This window comes from Neospora caninum, chromosome VIIb (assembly GCF_000208865.1).
Source record: "Neospora caninum Liverpool complete genome, chromosome VIIb".
NCBI lineage: Eukaryota > Apicomplexa > Conoidasida > Eucoccidiorida > Sarcocystidae > Neospora > Neospora caninum.
The window spans coordinates 1,026,690-1,041,368 of NC_018394.1; the positions used below are offsets into that span (position 1 = coordinate 1,026,690).

The 14,679-nt window shown below is 53.1% G+C and overlaps 3 protein-coding genes across 3 annotated transcripts; 1 reads left to right on the forward strand and 2 right to left on the reverse strand.

Moving 5' to 3' along the window:
* Positions 1-2,147: 2,147 nt before the first annotated feature.
* Positions 2,148-3,053, reverse strand: NCLIV_025185 (SRS domain-containing protein; the record flags this gene model as incomplete). Its single annotated transcript, XM_003882713.1, has 1 exon — positions 2,148-3,053. One exon carries the CDS (start codon positions 3,051-3,053, stop codon positions 2,148-2,150), a length of 906 nt encoding a protein of 301 aa, XP_003882762.1.
* Positions 3,054-6,343: 3,290 nt separating this feature from the next.
* NCLIV_025190 (LOC549444 protein, related) lies at positions 6,344-8,552 on the forward strand (the record flags this gene model as incomplete). The annotated part of the gene is made up of 3 exons (XM_003882714.1): positions 6,344-6,373; positions 7,563-7,919; positions 8,388-8,552. The coding sequence occupies 3 exons, from the start codon at positions 6,344-6,346 to the stop codon at positions 8,550-8,552; spliced, it is 552 nt and encodes a 183-aa protein (XP_003882763.1).
* Positions 8,553-9,864: 1,312 nt separating this feature from the next.
* Positions 9,865-14,351, reverse strand: NCLIV_025200 (conserved hypothetical protein; the record flags this gene model as incomplete). Its single annotated transcript, XM_003882715.1, has 7 exons — positions 9,865-10,026; positions 10,441-10,540; positions 10,806-11,242; positions 11,841-12,071; positions 12,408-12,688; positions 12,926-13,195; positions 13,463-14,351. 7 exons carry the CDS (start codon positions 14,349-14,351, stop codon positions 9,865-9,867), a joined length of 2,370 nt encoding a protein of 789 aa, XP_003882764.1.
* Between the last annotated feature and the right edge of the window lie 328 nt (positions 14,352-14,679).

Sequence of the window (14,679 nt, forward strand, 5' to 3'; positions counted from 1 at the left end):
CGGCTGACACACTGAATAAGTACCGCAGGGAACAGAGTGCGCCGAGAGGCCGAAGCATGCCTCCCGACGACGGATTTTCCCTCCATGATATATATACAAAGATCAGGGATGTCTTGGATCGTGATTGACAACCTGTCTTACAGCTCACAATCTCCGACTGTCATGTGCAGACGCATTTAACTAGCCAGACCTTTGCTGTCCCTAAAAATGGAATGCCACAAACAAAAAAAATGACGGCGAAAGGCGACCCTATTTTGATACCCAGAAGCCGATGCATGTCTTGGCATCGCTAGTAGTTGGCGGACAGCCGCTGCGTCTGCCGGCCAACCGCCTTCTGAGCACAACAGCGTTGTGAGAACTCGTGCGCGCGGCCGACACACTTCATCTCGCGCCCCTCTGTCGGGCAACAAACGCTCGTGTATGGGAGGAACCGGGGTTTACTGGCAGCAGTGTTCAGGTCGGTTCCTGTGTGATAGGGGAAGGAGTTGCAGAAGAGAAAATCTCTAGTCAAGAAGTATAGGATAGAAAGGCTCCTTCAACATCAGTGGGGTGGGGACGGTGGTGGCATATCCCACCTTTATCGAGCCGAGCAACCAACCGGCCCCCCTGCTGCTGTTTTTTGTGTCAAGACACCCTTCTGCCTGTCAGCAGATCCTTAAGATGTCGAGGAAACAGGTCTTCGCTTTCGGCCTATTTGTGGAGTTCGAAGAGTAACAAATATATATGTGCAAACACTTTCTTAGTTTTTGCACCGCGTGTCTGGGTTGTTGCTCCTGATCAATGCAGGCTTCGGTCCTCTGGAGTAATTGGGGTTGTTGCGTTCTGGAAGGAGACGCGTGCTCTCTGCCTGGAGTTTATGAGGGACCTAGTTCCTGCCGAACTGCTATCAATAAGGTCACCACGGACATTTCTCTTGGTCCCTCTATGTAGTGGTGCTGTAGTACGAAAAGCTTCAGGGCTGAGTTGATCATACACTGTAGCATGCTAAGCAACTACTTTGGCACACTGTGTAACGGCTGCCGGGGGCTGAGGTTGACGGATGAACCCCGATACTCCACCTGTGGTAACCCTGACCTGGTTCGCAATCCCAGCCACACACACACACACACACACAGTTAGTGAGTCTTCAGTTGAGACAGTTGCAGCTTTTTCACGCTTCTTCATCACAGTCACAAATAGGTCTAATGTCCCGTTATAGTATATAGATCACATGGCTTCTGGCACTTTGAGACCATACTAACGGCGAGAAGGGAAGTGGTTTTTCAAATATACGCTGGACACCACTATACTTAATGCACGTAACATGATGGTCATGAAAAGCACAATAGAACTTGGATCCGGTAAACAAAAACATTCAAGATCTAAACCAGTATACCGGACAACCCCGCCTGTGGTCCGCAGCGTTGTCCTTACCGACAGAGAGTCAAGTGCTCCGTCGATGCCCTCTGATTGCGATGCCCTCTGATTGTTGCTCAGAATTTTTTCTTCCAGGTGTGCGCTTGAAGGTTACTCTCCCTCAGAGGGGACGGACTCGTGGTTGCTTCGGGAAGTGCGTTAGCAAGTGCCACCTCCAACCCCTATCAATTTATGGTCTTGAGTATCGCTGAGAGTGCTAAGACTTATTGGTCCCTCTCGGAAGGAGCGTGTAGAGAAGCTGAGGAAGATGACAGTGGTGAATCGAAGTTGAAGTCCAGATTGGAGCTTCCCGACCAGCTCATATGAGGGGGCGACCCTCCCGCTCGTTTCTTTCGACTAGAGAAAGAGGCGCTCTGTGAACAGCCTTAATTAAGAATTCCATTTGTTTTGCTGATCGCCGAGTTGAATGTTCCGCTTAGGTAAGCACATGGACAGGTGCACAGTGTTCCAAACTTGAAGTTGACTTTGGTTTTGCTTTCTACACGGGTGCTCGACATGATGCACAATGTTTGGACCGCGGGCCGTTAACGGCGGGGGGTTCTCTATATGCTGCTGCGCGGGGCGCCCTTGTGAGATTAATGCGGAGGCTTTGTGTCCGCAGCTATGTACAGGGTGTACAGCAACCAGCTAGGGGAATTTCCCACCAGCCACACGTGTGAGTTGCTTCGACCTCAGCCTCCAGGGCGTTTCGCTACTAACGGTACCTGTGCACAGCAGTCAGTGTGTGTCCTTTAAAAGCGAGATCCGAGCCACATGACTGCCGCGCAAAAGACTCCAGTGACGTAAGTCAACGTCGCTGCTGCGGAAGCAGTAGAATCCGTAGATTCATCATCCGTCGACGATCCACTTGCTGTTGTGGTCGTTGTAGTCACAGTTTTGATTTTGATCATGCACTGTTCGCCTGTGCCACGACTGCTTTTAGTGCATTTGTAGCAAAACATTTCCTCCTTCTTCGGTTTTTCCGCCAGCTGGAACGAGTAAGGACCGTTGTTCTTTCCCTTTCGCTGAACATCGGCTCTTTGAGTCGCATTACCACCGCATTGATCTGTTCCAACGTATGCCTGGTGTTCATCCGTGGGATCAAGAGTGTAATTAGCAGGACAGGTGAAGAAAACGGGTTCGTTGTTCTCCACCTGCAGATCCAGATCCTGTTCCTCTCCTGATTCTTTAAAACTACGGCCCAATCCCGCCGGGGGCGTGCAACTTTTTGGCGCGCTCGGAACATTGATTACGACTGTGCAAGTCACTTCTTCACTTCTCTTGCACTGGTAGCATATTTGTTTGTCTGCGGTGGGGAGCTTTTGGAGTGAGAGTACGTGGGCTGACCACGTTGCTGCAGCTGCACTTCCCAGCAATTCACTGAACGGTTTCGCATCACTTCCGCAGCTACCGTCCACGTAGGCAAACGCCTTGCCGGATTCCTCAGAGATTGCCGACCCACTGGAGCACGCTAACTTGACGGAAAGATCGAGCGGAGTCAACGGAACCTCCAGCGTTCCACTTTCGCACGTATGGGTGGGCGGTTCAGCTGTCGTGGTTTGTGCAGTGCGGCTGACACACTGAATAAGTACCGCAAGGAACAGAGCGCGGCCTAGAGGGCGAAGCACGCCTCCCGCACGGACGGATTTTCTCTCCATGATACATACCCAAAGCCCAGGGATGCCTTGAAATCGTGATTGACAACCTGTCTTACAGCTCACAATCTCCGACTGTCATGTGCAGACGCATTTAACTAGCCAGACCTTTGCTGTCCCTAAAAATTGAATGCCACAAACAAAAAAAATTACCGCGACATGCAACCATATTTTGATACCCAGAAGCCAATGCATGTCTTGGCATCGGTAGTAGTTTGCGGACAGCCACGGCGTCTGCACAAGCCGCGTACGTCACAACACCGTTCTTGTTGTTCTTCTGTGCGGCCGACGCACTTCATGTCGCCCGCCAGTGTCTGGCAACAGGCGCTCTTGTATGGCAGGCACCGTTCACTGGCAGCAATGCTCAATTCGGTTTTTGTGTGATAGGTGAACGAACCGCAGAAGAAAAAAATCTCTAGGCAAGTGGTATCGGACAAAAAAAAGGCTCTTTCAGCACCCATGGGGACGGTGGTGGCATCTCCCACCGTTATCGATCAACCAACCGCCCCACCTGTTTGTGCTTGCTGCGTCAAGACATCCCTCTGCCTTTCACCTTATACTCAGGATGCCAAGGTAACAGCTCTTCGCTTGCGACATACTTGCGGACTAAAGTTGATGAATTATATACGCGCACACAATTTCCGATTGCTTTTTCGCATGTCTTGTCTGCTCCTGACAAAGCTGCCGTTACGCGTCTACGACTCGCCCCTAGATCATCGAATATAACGGTATGCTCCTGAATGTAACGGCACAAGCTGTAAACAAAGGACTCCTTAACTCAAACTGAGGAGTCAAGTGGGTACAAATCGTACAAGCATCCCGGGCTGTGTGCCTGCCCGAAGCTCGGCGCATGTTCGCTGTCCGGAGCGTATGCAGAAGCATCAACTGTTGCGGAGCTGCTCCTGATGCGGTCAGCACGGATTTTTTGTCTTGATATTTATATGTATACGGTTCACTGGCAGAAACGCTTTAGGGCACAGTCGTTCATACGCTTCTGCATGCTGAGCAAAAATCCTTTTTTTTGCAGTGCGTCACCGCCTCTGGGTGCTAAGGTTGGCTGATGAATCCCATACTCCACTTTTGGTAGCTCTGTCCTGTTCCGCTATTTCAGCCACACATGCAGTTGGTTAGCCTCAATTGTGACACATACACCTTTTTCTCTGTTCTTCGTCGCAGTCACGCATTCCGAACAACCGTGGCTGTGATGCCAAGAAGTTTTCCTTTCCGGCAGAGACTCCTATGGCCCACGGAAGTTCTCTGTTATACGAAGACTCTTCTGGTCAACAACGACCGTAGGGGGACTTGATTCCACAGAGAAAAGAAACTCGCTGGTGTCTGAGATAACGTGTGTGGAAGCCTGGAGGTGACACAGCTTCCATAGCTCATCTTTATGGTTTAACAGTTTTAGCGTTGCGTGAAACGCGGACTGCAGTGTACGAGTAATGGGACCACCGAGGGTTGGACCGGAGTCGTGTGGGAGACAACAGCCGAAATTGCTGTTATAGCAGCACGTCCCACCGGTATCAGTTGCGGTGTTACTCCGCATGTGTACTTGCTTACGTCTACACATATTCCAAAGATATTTCGACCCCATCTAATGCCACGTCATTCAAAATCTGCTCCAACCATAGAGATGTACGGATGGACCTTGGACGCACTTGTCTTGCGCATCGCTTTCATACCAGAGCGTAGGGTAAGTTGGTTTATAGAGGGGCGCCGGGGGAGAACACAACCTACGTGGACGCACAGATGAAAAAGGGCATGCTGTGCCAAGCACAAAACCCGCCCGGTGCTTTACGTTCGAAGCGGTGTGCCGCTGCGGGCCAGCCACTAGGATTAGTGATACTGCTTTTCTCCCCTCGGGAGACGTGCCAGTTGTAGCGGCCCACCTGGTGGGCGGAAAAGCCAGTCCGACGACTGCATCCCAACGTTGGTTGCCGCGAAGGGATGGATACGCTTGTCGTTCTCACTGCTTCTATCCAGGTAGGGTGACGAGGAGTGGGACGGGAACTAACACAAAAAAAAGCCGCTCCGTCTGCGTTTTCCCAATGATTTGCCACACTCTGGAATAGTTTTGTTGTACGGCCCTATGACATACGCTCACACAGTCGCTAATTCAGCAAGAACAATATTTCAAGAATGTCCTAATGCGTTTCCGACGGCTAACCATGATCCCTACATCCACGGGATTGGGCACTCACAGCTCACACTCTACCAAAAAGTTGACACAGCTTCCTTCTTTTTTCTAAGAAGGCACGGTTCGCCCCGCGGCCGTCCACATCAACTATGGTCAATAGCTACGCGCCTAACGACAGCAGTTTACGTTACCCAGGGGAATATGTTTTCTGAAGCCGGTGAAATGTGAGGCGTGGCATGCAGCCGAGCTTGCTGCGGCATTCACAGGCTTCTTGAAAAACTTTTGGGATGCCGCGTATGCACGCACTGCTCGCTACTTTTCTATGCAGAGTTTAGCTCCCAAGTGGTCCTCGGGGTGGCGTGCCGTACTTATAACGACTGAACAGGGTAGGCCTTCATGTCTGTATTGAGAAGGAGTTATATGTAATTAAGCCCAACAAAGTAATGAAGGCAACCACGGTCTCAGAGATGACCTCATGTGGCGAAGTTTCGGTGTACGGTCCCAAGCAGTGGTGTGCTGCGCGCCGTGTCTCCAATCGAGTACACTGTAAACCGGGAGCCTGGTTTTGCGTTTTCATAGAGGAATTTCAATATTGCGAGCACAGAACAAAAGACTTCCAGCGGACAGAGGATAATCTTGCAGAAGGTGCGCCTCAAGCGAAACCCCTGTAGTAGCGAATACATCGGATTCTCGCTGACGTACCGTTCAAGCAGGGAATCTTTTCGGACACCCTCCAGCGGCACTAATGATATTTCCGGAAACCGCATTCCGCACTAGAAATACGGAGACGTGCCGCCTTTCCTTGTTTATGCAAGACCAGAGTCTGCACGCTCCTGTGCACTTCGTTATAACCCGACGTCTCACATGCATAGAATTCATGCGGGGTGGGGACGCATGCATTTTGCAAAGAGGCGTGGGGTGAAAATCTGCTACGCGAAACCTCGGACCCGCGCGGGTTTTTCCGCGTTGCCGCCCTAGCTGCGTTTTCGAAATTTTGGGTGTATGGGTTTCTCAACCAGGGAGTCGGCATCAGCAGAAAACAAGCAGTGTCCTGAGTCACAACTTGGGGGAATTTCTTCTTCTGGGGTTTCGTCTTCTGCGTTGGGGGCCGTGCGACTTTCTGCTTTGTGTTTCTTCCCCGACAAACGCCGACAAAATGAAGGCAGATCCGACGTTGCAGCAGAAGGTAAGACACCACAGCATGCTGGAGGATATACGAAACAAAATGACGCTTGATGAAAAATGGGATACAGCCGTTTTTTTCACATGCGCCTTTTCACCTGCCTGTGTCGGCTGGCGTACAGTGGAATGGAAAGGCGACGGCGTTGCTACGTGGGACAATCGCCGTTGCAGGGGGCGACCCTACACTGGCTTCGTCTTTTTTCCACCTTTCTTAGTGGCCTGGCAACCTAGTCCTTTTTCACGATAGATGGGTTGAAACGTGTGTTTTTTCTTCGGAATCGCGGCCCCCAAGGCGCACTCAGCCGCCGTGTGCCGGGGAGGAATGACCGCATGCTGCCGCCGAGTCCTGCGGATTTGACCAGAACAACGAAGGAATTCGCCGTCTCCCAATTCCTGTTTATGTGCCGGAGCATGAAGGGAAAGGCATGGCTTCTCAATCCCCTCACCGTTTCCACGGAAGAAGGGACGAGGAGGCAAACGTGTACACCCTGACCAGAGTACTTCGTATGAATGAGCGAACTGCCCGTTTCTCGTGGCTGCTGTACCGCTACTGGGCCACCAAGAAGTGTATATTCCGCGTCAGCTTTTCTGTGGATCTGCTGGCGAAGAAATAACAGGCTCTTCACAGCTAGCGTTAGTTAAAGACTGCTGGTTTTCATGGGGGGGGAGGGGGGGTGGGGGGCAGGGAAGGGGTAGAGGGGTGGGAAGTTTGTTCTGTTTTCGGCGATCCCCATCCGGAAGCCACGCGTTGTGGGTTGTGAAAAGGAAACACGTAGCGGACGTGTGTGGAACCACGTGCATTTTTTCGATGTGGACCGGCAAGTAACGCTGTTTCTGCGGTGATGCTGTTGGTGTGTCTGTCCTGGGATGTTCCCCGTTAGGTTTGTGTGCTGTTCAACTTACGTCGTCAGCCGCTGTTTATCGCCCTGCACCACTTTTCACGAGACGCAGTGTCTCGCATCGCTGGTGGCCGCTTGGCAAGGACAACATCTGCTTTTCGGGGTTCAAAATAGTCAATTTCACCTCTCTCAGCTGATCAGGTTCAAGCGCGGAGGCTTTGCCCGTACTTGTACGATTCTAGCAGAGATGCTAGCGATACGTACGAACATGTGCGCATGGTGAGGCGTGCCCATCGATGGAGCGCGAGGAAGCTACAAGTCTTTTTTTCTTTCTGGTGTTTTTTCCTCTTGCAGATCTTCCAGTACCAGGTGGTTGGCCGGAAGCAGCCGACCGAGGCGGAGCCTACTCCGTCTCTGTTCCGCATGCGTCTGTTTGCGCGGAACAAGGTTCTGGCTGTCTCCAAGTTCTGGTATTTGTTGAAGAAAATGAAAAAGGTGAAGAAGAGCACCGGCGAGATTTTGGCTGTCAACGAGATCAGGGAGAAGCGGGCAACTTTCGTTAAGAACTTTGGAGTCTGGTTGCGCTACGACAGCCGAACTGGAACGCACAACATGTACAAGGAGGTCAGAGACATCAGCCAGAACGGCGCCGTCTCTCAGTTGTATGCGGAAATGGCCGGAAGACATCGTGCCCTGCCCAGCAACATTCAGGTAATGCTCTACCACACACACTCGCGGGCGCGTGCCGCCGAGTGCTTTGTGGGCTTCGTGTGCTGCGTCCTGCAACACGCATTACTTTTCGGAGCGCACAGAGTGTCATGTTACCGCTTGAGTCGCTGCAAGCTGTTCAAGGGCGCATGTGTCATACAACGCGACGAAGAGATCCTCTTGCACACCCTCGTTTTCATACGCATGTATACATCATACCTTATTCATATACTCTTGCAGATGGGTGGTTGCGCCTTGTTGGCGCGCCAAGTTTCGAAGGGGAGAGCGCGCTTCGCCTAGTGGCTGTACCAGGTGTGCTGAGGTTATACTTGAGAATGGTGGTTGTGCCTTCAGCGACGTAGTCCGAGACAGTGTCTGTCCACTTCTTTTGTTGGGATCCCGCAGAGCCTCGAGAGGCACCTCAGAGTTGCTTCGTGAAATCCGTGCGGCGTGTTTTTCTGTTCACTGCAGATCATTCGCGTGGCGGAGATCAAGGCTAGCCAATGCAGGCGCCCGCACATGCAGCAGATGTTCGACAGCAAGTTGAAGCTGCCCGCGATCCGGCGCATCTTCCCCACCCCTAAGGACAAGAAGTCTGTCTTCTGTGCGAGGAAACCCACTCTGTTCCTCCAGTAAACTCGAGTGCGTTTTCTTTCTCATCTTCATTCCAATGCCCGTGTAGGATGTGGCGCCTTGAAACAACTGTCGACTAGGTCAAAACGCCTGCTTCCGGACACTCGTTAGCTGTGTAAACTCGCGCCAGGCCGCTCTCGGCGGAATCGACGAGTGAAAACTCGTTCAGCATCACCAGGAGTCTCTTCTGTAAAAAATGCCATTGTGGTCCAAAAACCGAGAAGCACTCCTTCCGAACCACACGTGCAGCAGCGGCACGGACGTAGCGACAGGAATGTGCACGCGTTCAGTTAGTGACGTTTATCCGTTCGATCTCTTGCCATACGGGAAACGAAGATTCCCATACAGCCGCTTCTCTACTAACGGAGAGAGAACTCCCGTGAGTTTTCCCGCGTACCTGTTTTCTGTCTAGTTTTTTGGGAGAGCACGCGTCGCTGTTCAGCGAAATTACAGATGATCAGATGATGACTGATGGAGATAACGCTGGAAAGCACAGCAGTCTGCGAGAGCACAGCCCCGTGTCGCCGTCACAAGAGGACAGGACGGGCTGTGGAGTGCGGAAGAACCCTCGTTATTCGAGTCTCCTCAAAGAATGTATCCGGACGTAGATAGTCGAGTGTCTGAGGACGCGGTATTATTTCACCGAGAATTTAAAACGCCATTTGATCTCATTAAAGTTCTGTCAGTTTCCTTTTGATCGAAGCCAAACATTGTCAACAGGAATTGCTGCGACCAGGAGGCCGTAGTATGTCCCTTTCGGCAACACATAAGACGGCCTTTGAGAGTTGCGCTGCAGAGTGCTGATTTCTTAGAGCCGCTGGGTTCCACGCTACACACGGTAAACGCGCGGCTGAGGGCTGCTCCCCTTTCCAAGGTTCCCTCTGATACTCGTTACAAGTCAGTCCGACAGTGGAACTGTGTGTTTATTTCGTTCTCCCGTCACTACCAACTGTTCACGTAACAAAGGTGTCTTCGAGACGCGGCCGAATTCCAGATGTTCTTGACACCAGTACCTGCTTCAAATGACTCTTTCACGGCTTCTGTGGCAAGAAAGTCAGGAGCACGAACGTTTCCCAGGCACAATATTTATTTCACCAGGTAGTTTATGCGTTCAGCAACATATGAGGTAACTCTGTGATTACCAATGTCATTAAGAAAAATGAGCACAAGCTATTCAAAGAGTTCAACCTGCGTTACAAGAAAAGCCGTACCGATCTTGCACGCGAAACAAGTAATGCAGAGAGGCATTTCTACATTGACCTTTCCCCTTTGCGAAGACAGTTGATTTCGAGTGTCGGAATTATCTTGGAACCTCCTATGTTGCAGCCATCGGCGCCTTCTGAGGGGTGCGGCCACAGCAGTGAAGAGCACGAGCAGCCAAGCCTGCAAGGACCAGAGAGCCTCCCGCCACACCACACAGGCCACCAATTCCGTGGGTTGAGTAGACACCCGCAGTGGATGAGAGCCACGCAAGAGCCTGCAGAACAGTAACACACGGAAAAATATTTTCAGATGACTCCGCGACAATGCACCGTCTCCCCTATACCCATTCGTATCTCAGGGCTTCTGGAGCTCAAAAAAACGCTTCACCGAAGAAGGGTAGCAGTGTGTTCTCCCGCTTGTCGTGTGTTTTATACATATGTATATGGAGACAACTATATAAAAAGAGAACCTGAGGCATGGATGTACTGGCTATAGGAAAGAATACATCGAAAATTCCTTTTTATCGCAGGGGTCGCCGGGCCCCGTAGTCAGCGTGACGGAACATGCGCACCTCTCTGGAAACGGATGCATTTGTTTCGTCGGCTATTTCATCATGAAACAGATTTTGCTCCGGCCGTGTGACACAACTGACTGATCCTATCATTGCTTAAAAGAATAGGAGACTTACGCCCGCGCCTGCTGCCTTCGCGGAGCAAAGGAGGACCAGTAGCCTTGACGGAGGCAGCTTCAGTACACTTTGAGCATACGGAAAGGCTAGCCAGGTTGTCCTGTGAACATCCATACAGACGACGAAAAAGCACACCGTCAACATAGTTCTGAGCAATTTGACGGCCGTTACCCACGCCTTCTCAGGAGCCGAAGTAAGTCATCGCAGAATTCCCCTGCACTCCGGTGTGGGCGGCCTCACGCAAGAGGCCAACGAGTGTCACTAGATCCCGCACAAAGCTGGGTGTTCAGCTCCGACAACAGAATGAAGCCGGCCGCCCCACCGCGATCGCAACTGTTCTCTCTTTCGCCCTGAGTCTTTCTTACCACGCATCCAATATTCGCACTCCGGAAAGCCATAGGAAGAAAAGCCCGTACGTCGTTAGAGGATTACTTCTCTCAAACCACCCAACGCGCACAGTGTCTCGGATGAGTGCCTCGCTGCCTCCTGTGGACCAAGCCTTTGCGAGAGACGCAACAACTCCTTCGCTGGCGAGTACGAGACCGGACAAGCACCATAGCCAGGGCAGTACACTGGGCACTACGCCTCTCGTTCTGCTGGAGAGATGCGTGTGGTTGCCTTCTCTGTGGAAAGGGGGAGCGTCGGGAAGTTTATCTTTCAGAGCAAAGAAAGGCGCGTTGAAGACAGAGAAGAGAAAAAGGAGCGCCACTGAGCCTGCATTGATGTATGAGACGCCGTGGTCAGAAATCTGGAAGTCTTCTTGTCCAACAAACCGCCACGAAGCCTGGACAAGGAAAAACGCCTGTGCCAAGACAACACAACAAGGGACGAACCCGGCTCGCCTCCACAATTCGCCTTGCGAAGCGACTTTTTGAGGACCCGAATCTGACACTTTGGCACCTTTAACTCCGGTAGAACACGCCCGTAGAACGGACCGTCTGCTACACAACAGACAACGGCCGTATCGCCCGTTCTTCACGTCCACTGGCCGCCTTTCAGCAGAACCGTCGGCCATGAGGCTGTTTTTGACGTAAATATGCTCTGAATCTGTCGGAATCCTTCCTTCAGCTTCACACAGAAAAAGCGTTTTCTTGAGTACGTGGTACATACTGTCGTAAACCCTGTAATTGCAGGTAAAGGTCTGAAAAAACTCTGGAAGCTTAGGTACGAATCAAGAAACGAGCACCAGTATTTTTTCACCACCAACTCTAAGTGCTGCCTTCTGCTTGTTCGTGCTCTACAGAGCAGTGGGAGATGCCACAGAAATTCCCAGCCCGCAGCGCCCCCGCTAGTCGCTCGCTTGGCCTGTACCTTCACAACGGGAAACCATTTCTCGGTGTTGCGCAGTTCTCAGAACGAACGCCGCAGCCTTGTCTCGGATCACTCCTTTTGCGACTCACCATTCCTTGAATCGCAGTTACCACTGCAACGAGCACGCAAGTGAAGGAGTCAGCCTCGCGGTGACTTGGTGTCATGAACGGGTCAGAGGAAGCCTCATTGCCAGCCTGGTTCATCGTTGATACCACAACACTTAGTCTAGATGTGTGCGCCGCTGCTGGCGTCCTCTCCTCTCCGTAGAACATCTGCGGGGCACTCTGTGTGACAAGCGGCGACTGTTCCTCGACGGAAACCTGTGACAGAGGAAAGAGAAACATCCAACGCAGAGCCGCACTCTTACCTCGTCGAACGCCTCGGGGATGGCGGAGCTGCACACCGACTGGCAAAAGTGCACGTTGAAAAAAACAGAGGACTACCTTGCGTTGTCCGGCCGCTCGGGGAAATTCACCGTTTCCCCGCACACACTTTTGGAACTGCCGTGGTTGGAATTGACCAGGCACACTTTCTGTGCACAGTGGGCCAGCGACGGTGGACATAGTTTCGTCCACATCTGGGTTTCGCACTCTTCACCAGAGCCTTGCCCCGTTCATGAGAAAGGATGGCCGTGCTTCGTAGGTGGTTCTCTTTACCTCGCATCCGATGAATTCTCCAGGCAGGCATTCGGATTCCCAGGCCCTCTCGCGTGGTTGCAAAAGAAAGGATGCCACGAATTGCACGATGGCGAAAGCAGTGGCTGTGCCCATGAGCAGGAGAGGGAGCCGCGCGAGAATTTCGTCCTGGAGATAAAAGCGCTCCCGCAGTCGCCACGAGTCTTCGCCAAGGATTTTCCGCGAAAAGGGGGCCTGCCCTCGCGAGGGGACCGGCCCCCCGAAGCCCGGTGGCTCGGAAGGGCGCGCCGGTGCCACGCTTGCTGGGCTCCAGTTGTCCGGATTGAGAAAAACGGAATGGACGAGAGGCAGCAACGCCGTTGAGAGACAGCGGAACCCAAAGAAGAGACCTGAGGGAACGGACCGAGAACTGAGGTAGAGCCTGGAGTTTGCTGTCGTCTTTTACTTACTGGGGGAGAGTCCGTCCCTAAAACCTACGGCGAAAACAGCCAGACGTGTCGTGCAGGAACAGCGACGTCGACAAACCGAAAAACGCTCACCGGACACGCTGCATCCTGCCTTTCTTTCCCCGGCACAGAAGCCTGGCCGCTGTCGACCGCCGAGGGGTAGCCCGTGCAGGAGGCCGCCGCCGAGGCCGCCCACGCCGGCGTAGACGCAGTAGAACAGGAAAGGGTGCGCGACAAGAATGTCGGCGGAAAGGAGAAAGGCGGAGAGCAGGAGAGAGGCGGTGACGAGCCAGCCGGAGAGGAGGGCGGAGAGAGGCAGCGACAGGAAGGAAAGCAACTTGACCGAAAGAGGCGTCGCCAGCGCTGCAGCGGGAAGGGGAGAAGAGAGGGACAAAAGGTTCACCTCGAGGAGAGGCGGAACCCGACGGAGACCCGCCTAGGTGGCGGGCAGAGTGCAGTCCTTCCCCGGCTTGTGCGGGAGCGAGTGCCGCCCAGACATAAGAGTATCGACTTCCCCAAGCCAATACACAAGTGTATCTGCCGGGCGCCTGCTCAGCAACGCTTTTCCGACGCTTCCGTCCCCTCTCTCGTGGCTCTTCTTCGGTGGTGAGACCTATCTTTCGAACCTACCTTGAAGAGCTCCGTGGAGAGCACACACGAGAAGCATCTCTTGAAACCCCACGTTCTGCAGTCCAACCTGGCGCAGGTAGGATGCCAGGTAGCAAGTCAGACTCCCGTAACTCGTTCCGGCCATGCAGGTGAGCCCAAAGAAACTCACGCCGACTGCTGGTGCCCACTTGCGCGTTCTGGAGTTGGACCACCGCCAGGCTTCACTGGTTTCCGACGCTTCGCAGCTCCAGGCAGTTCGCGGGCTGTCCGTCTCTGCGCCTTGGAGACCCGCGTGGAGGCCCTCGCTGGCTACCCACGACTCGGCTTGCATTCTCGGGCCTTCGCCTTTTCCCACGTCCTTCCCCAAACCGTCTCGCCTCACCTTCCCAGGACAGGCAGCTGAACACTCCGGCCTTGCTGCATACCCGCTGCAAGGCACGGAGTACCTGTTTCGTGACGAGTGGGGTTCACACCCATCTGCAGGATCCAGTTCGCCTCCACTGTGACCCTGCACTGACCGTGGGGGACTGAAACCCTCGCGATTCTGAGGGCTCAGCGAGCGGTTTGTAGGGACGGCAGTTGCTGGCTCCACTGCGTCGCTTGAGGAATTGGTCGGGTCGTGGTTTCTGCGCTCGCAGGCGAAAAAAACAGACTCCGGCGAGATGGAGGCGCTGGAGCTGGTAGAAGGGACGCCTCCGTTGAACCCGTCAGTGTCTTGTTTTGCTCGAGGTGAACCAAAGCGGTTTAGGTCTCCAGGCGGCGACAGACTCTGTTCCATCGCGGGCGACAACGCAGTGTGCGGAGACGACCTTTTCACATCGTGGTTTTTCTCCCTCCACTTTTTCCCCGCGTCCGCATGTTCCGTTCCTACGTAGCCGTCAAAGGCAACCGTTCCCCCGGCAGTTCTCATGGCTGCTTTCTTCTCACGGAGTCTTTCTCGCTCGCTGCCTTCCTGGAAGGCCTCCGGCCTTTCTCGATTTTTGCGATCAACGTGATGCACAGGTGCGGAGGCAGACTGTGCGAAGCTCTTGACGGGACAGATGAACTTCTGCGGCGAAACGGGTTGACGCCCGACTGGCGTATGACGGTGTAGGAGAGAGCGGACGAAGCTGGCTCTTCAAAGGGGAGTTAAAAGCAGGTGAAGGAAAAGACATCAAAATTTAGAAATGTGCTTCGACGCTTTCGCCGGACCAATCCCGGACCCCGTCGAAAGTGTCTGCAGAGAGGAGCGCAGCCTT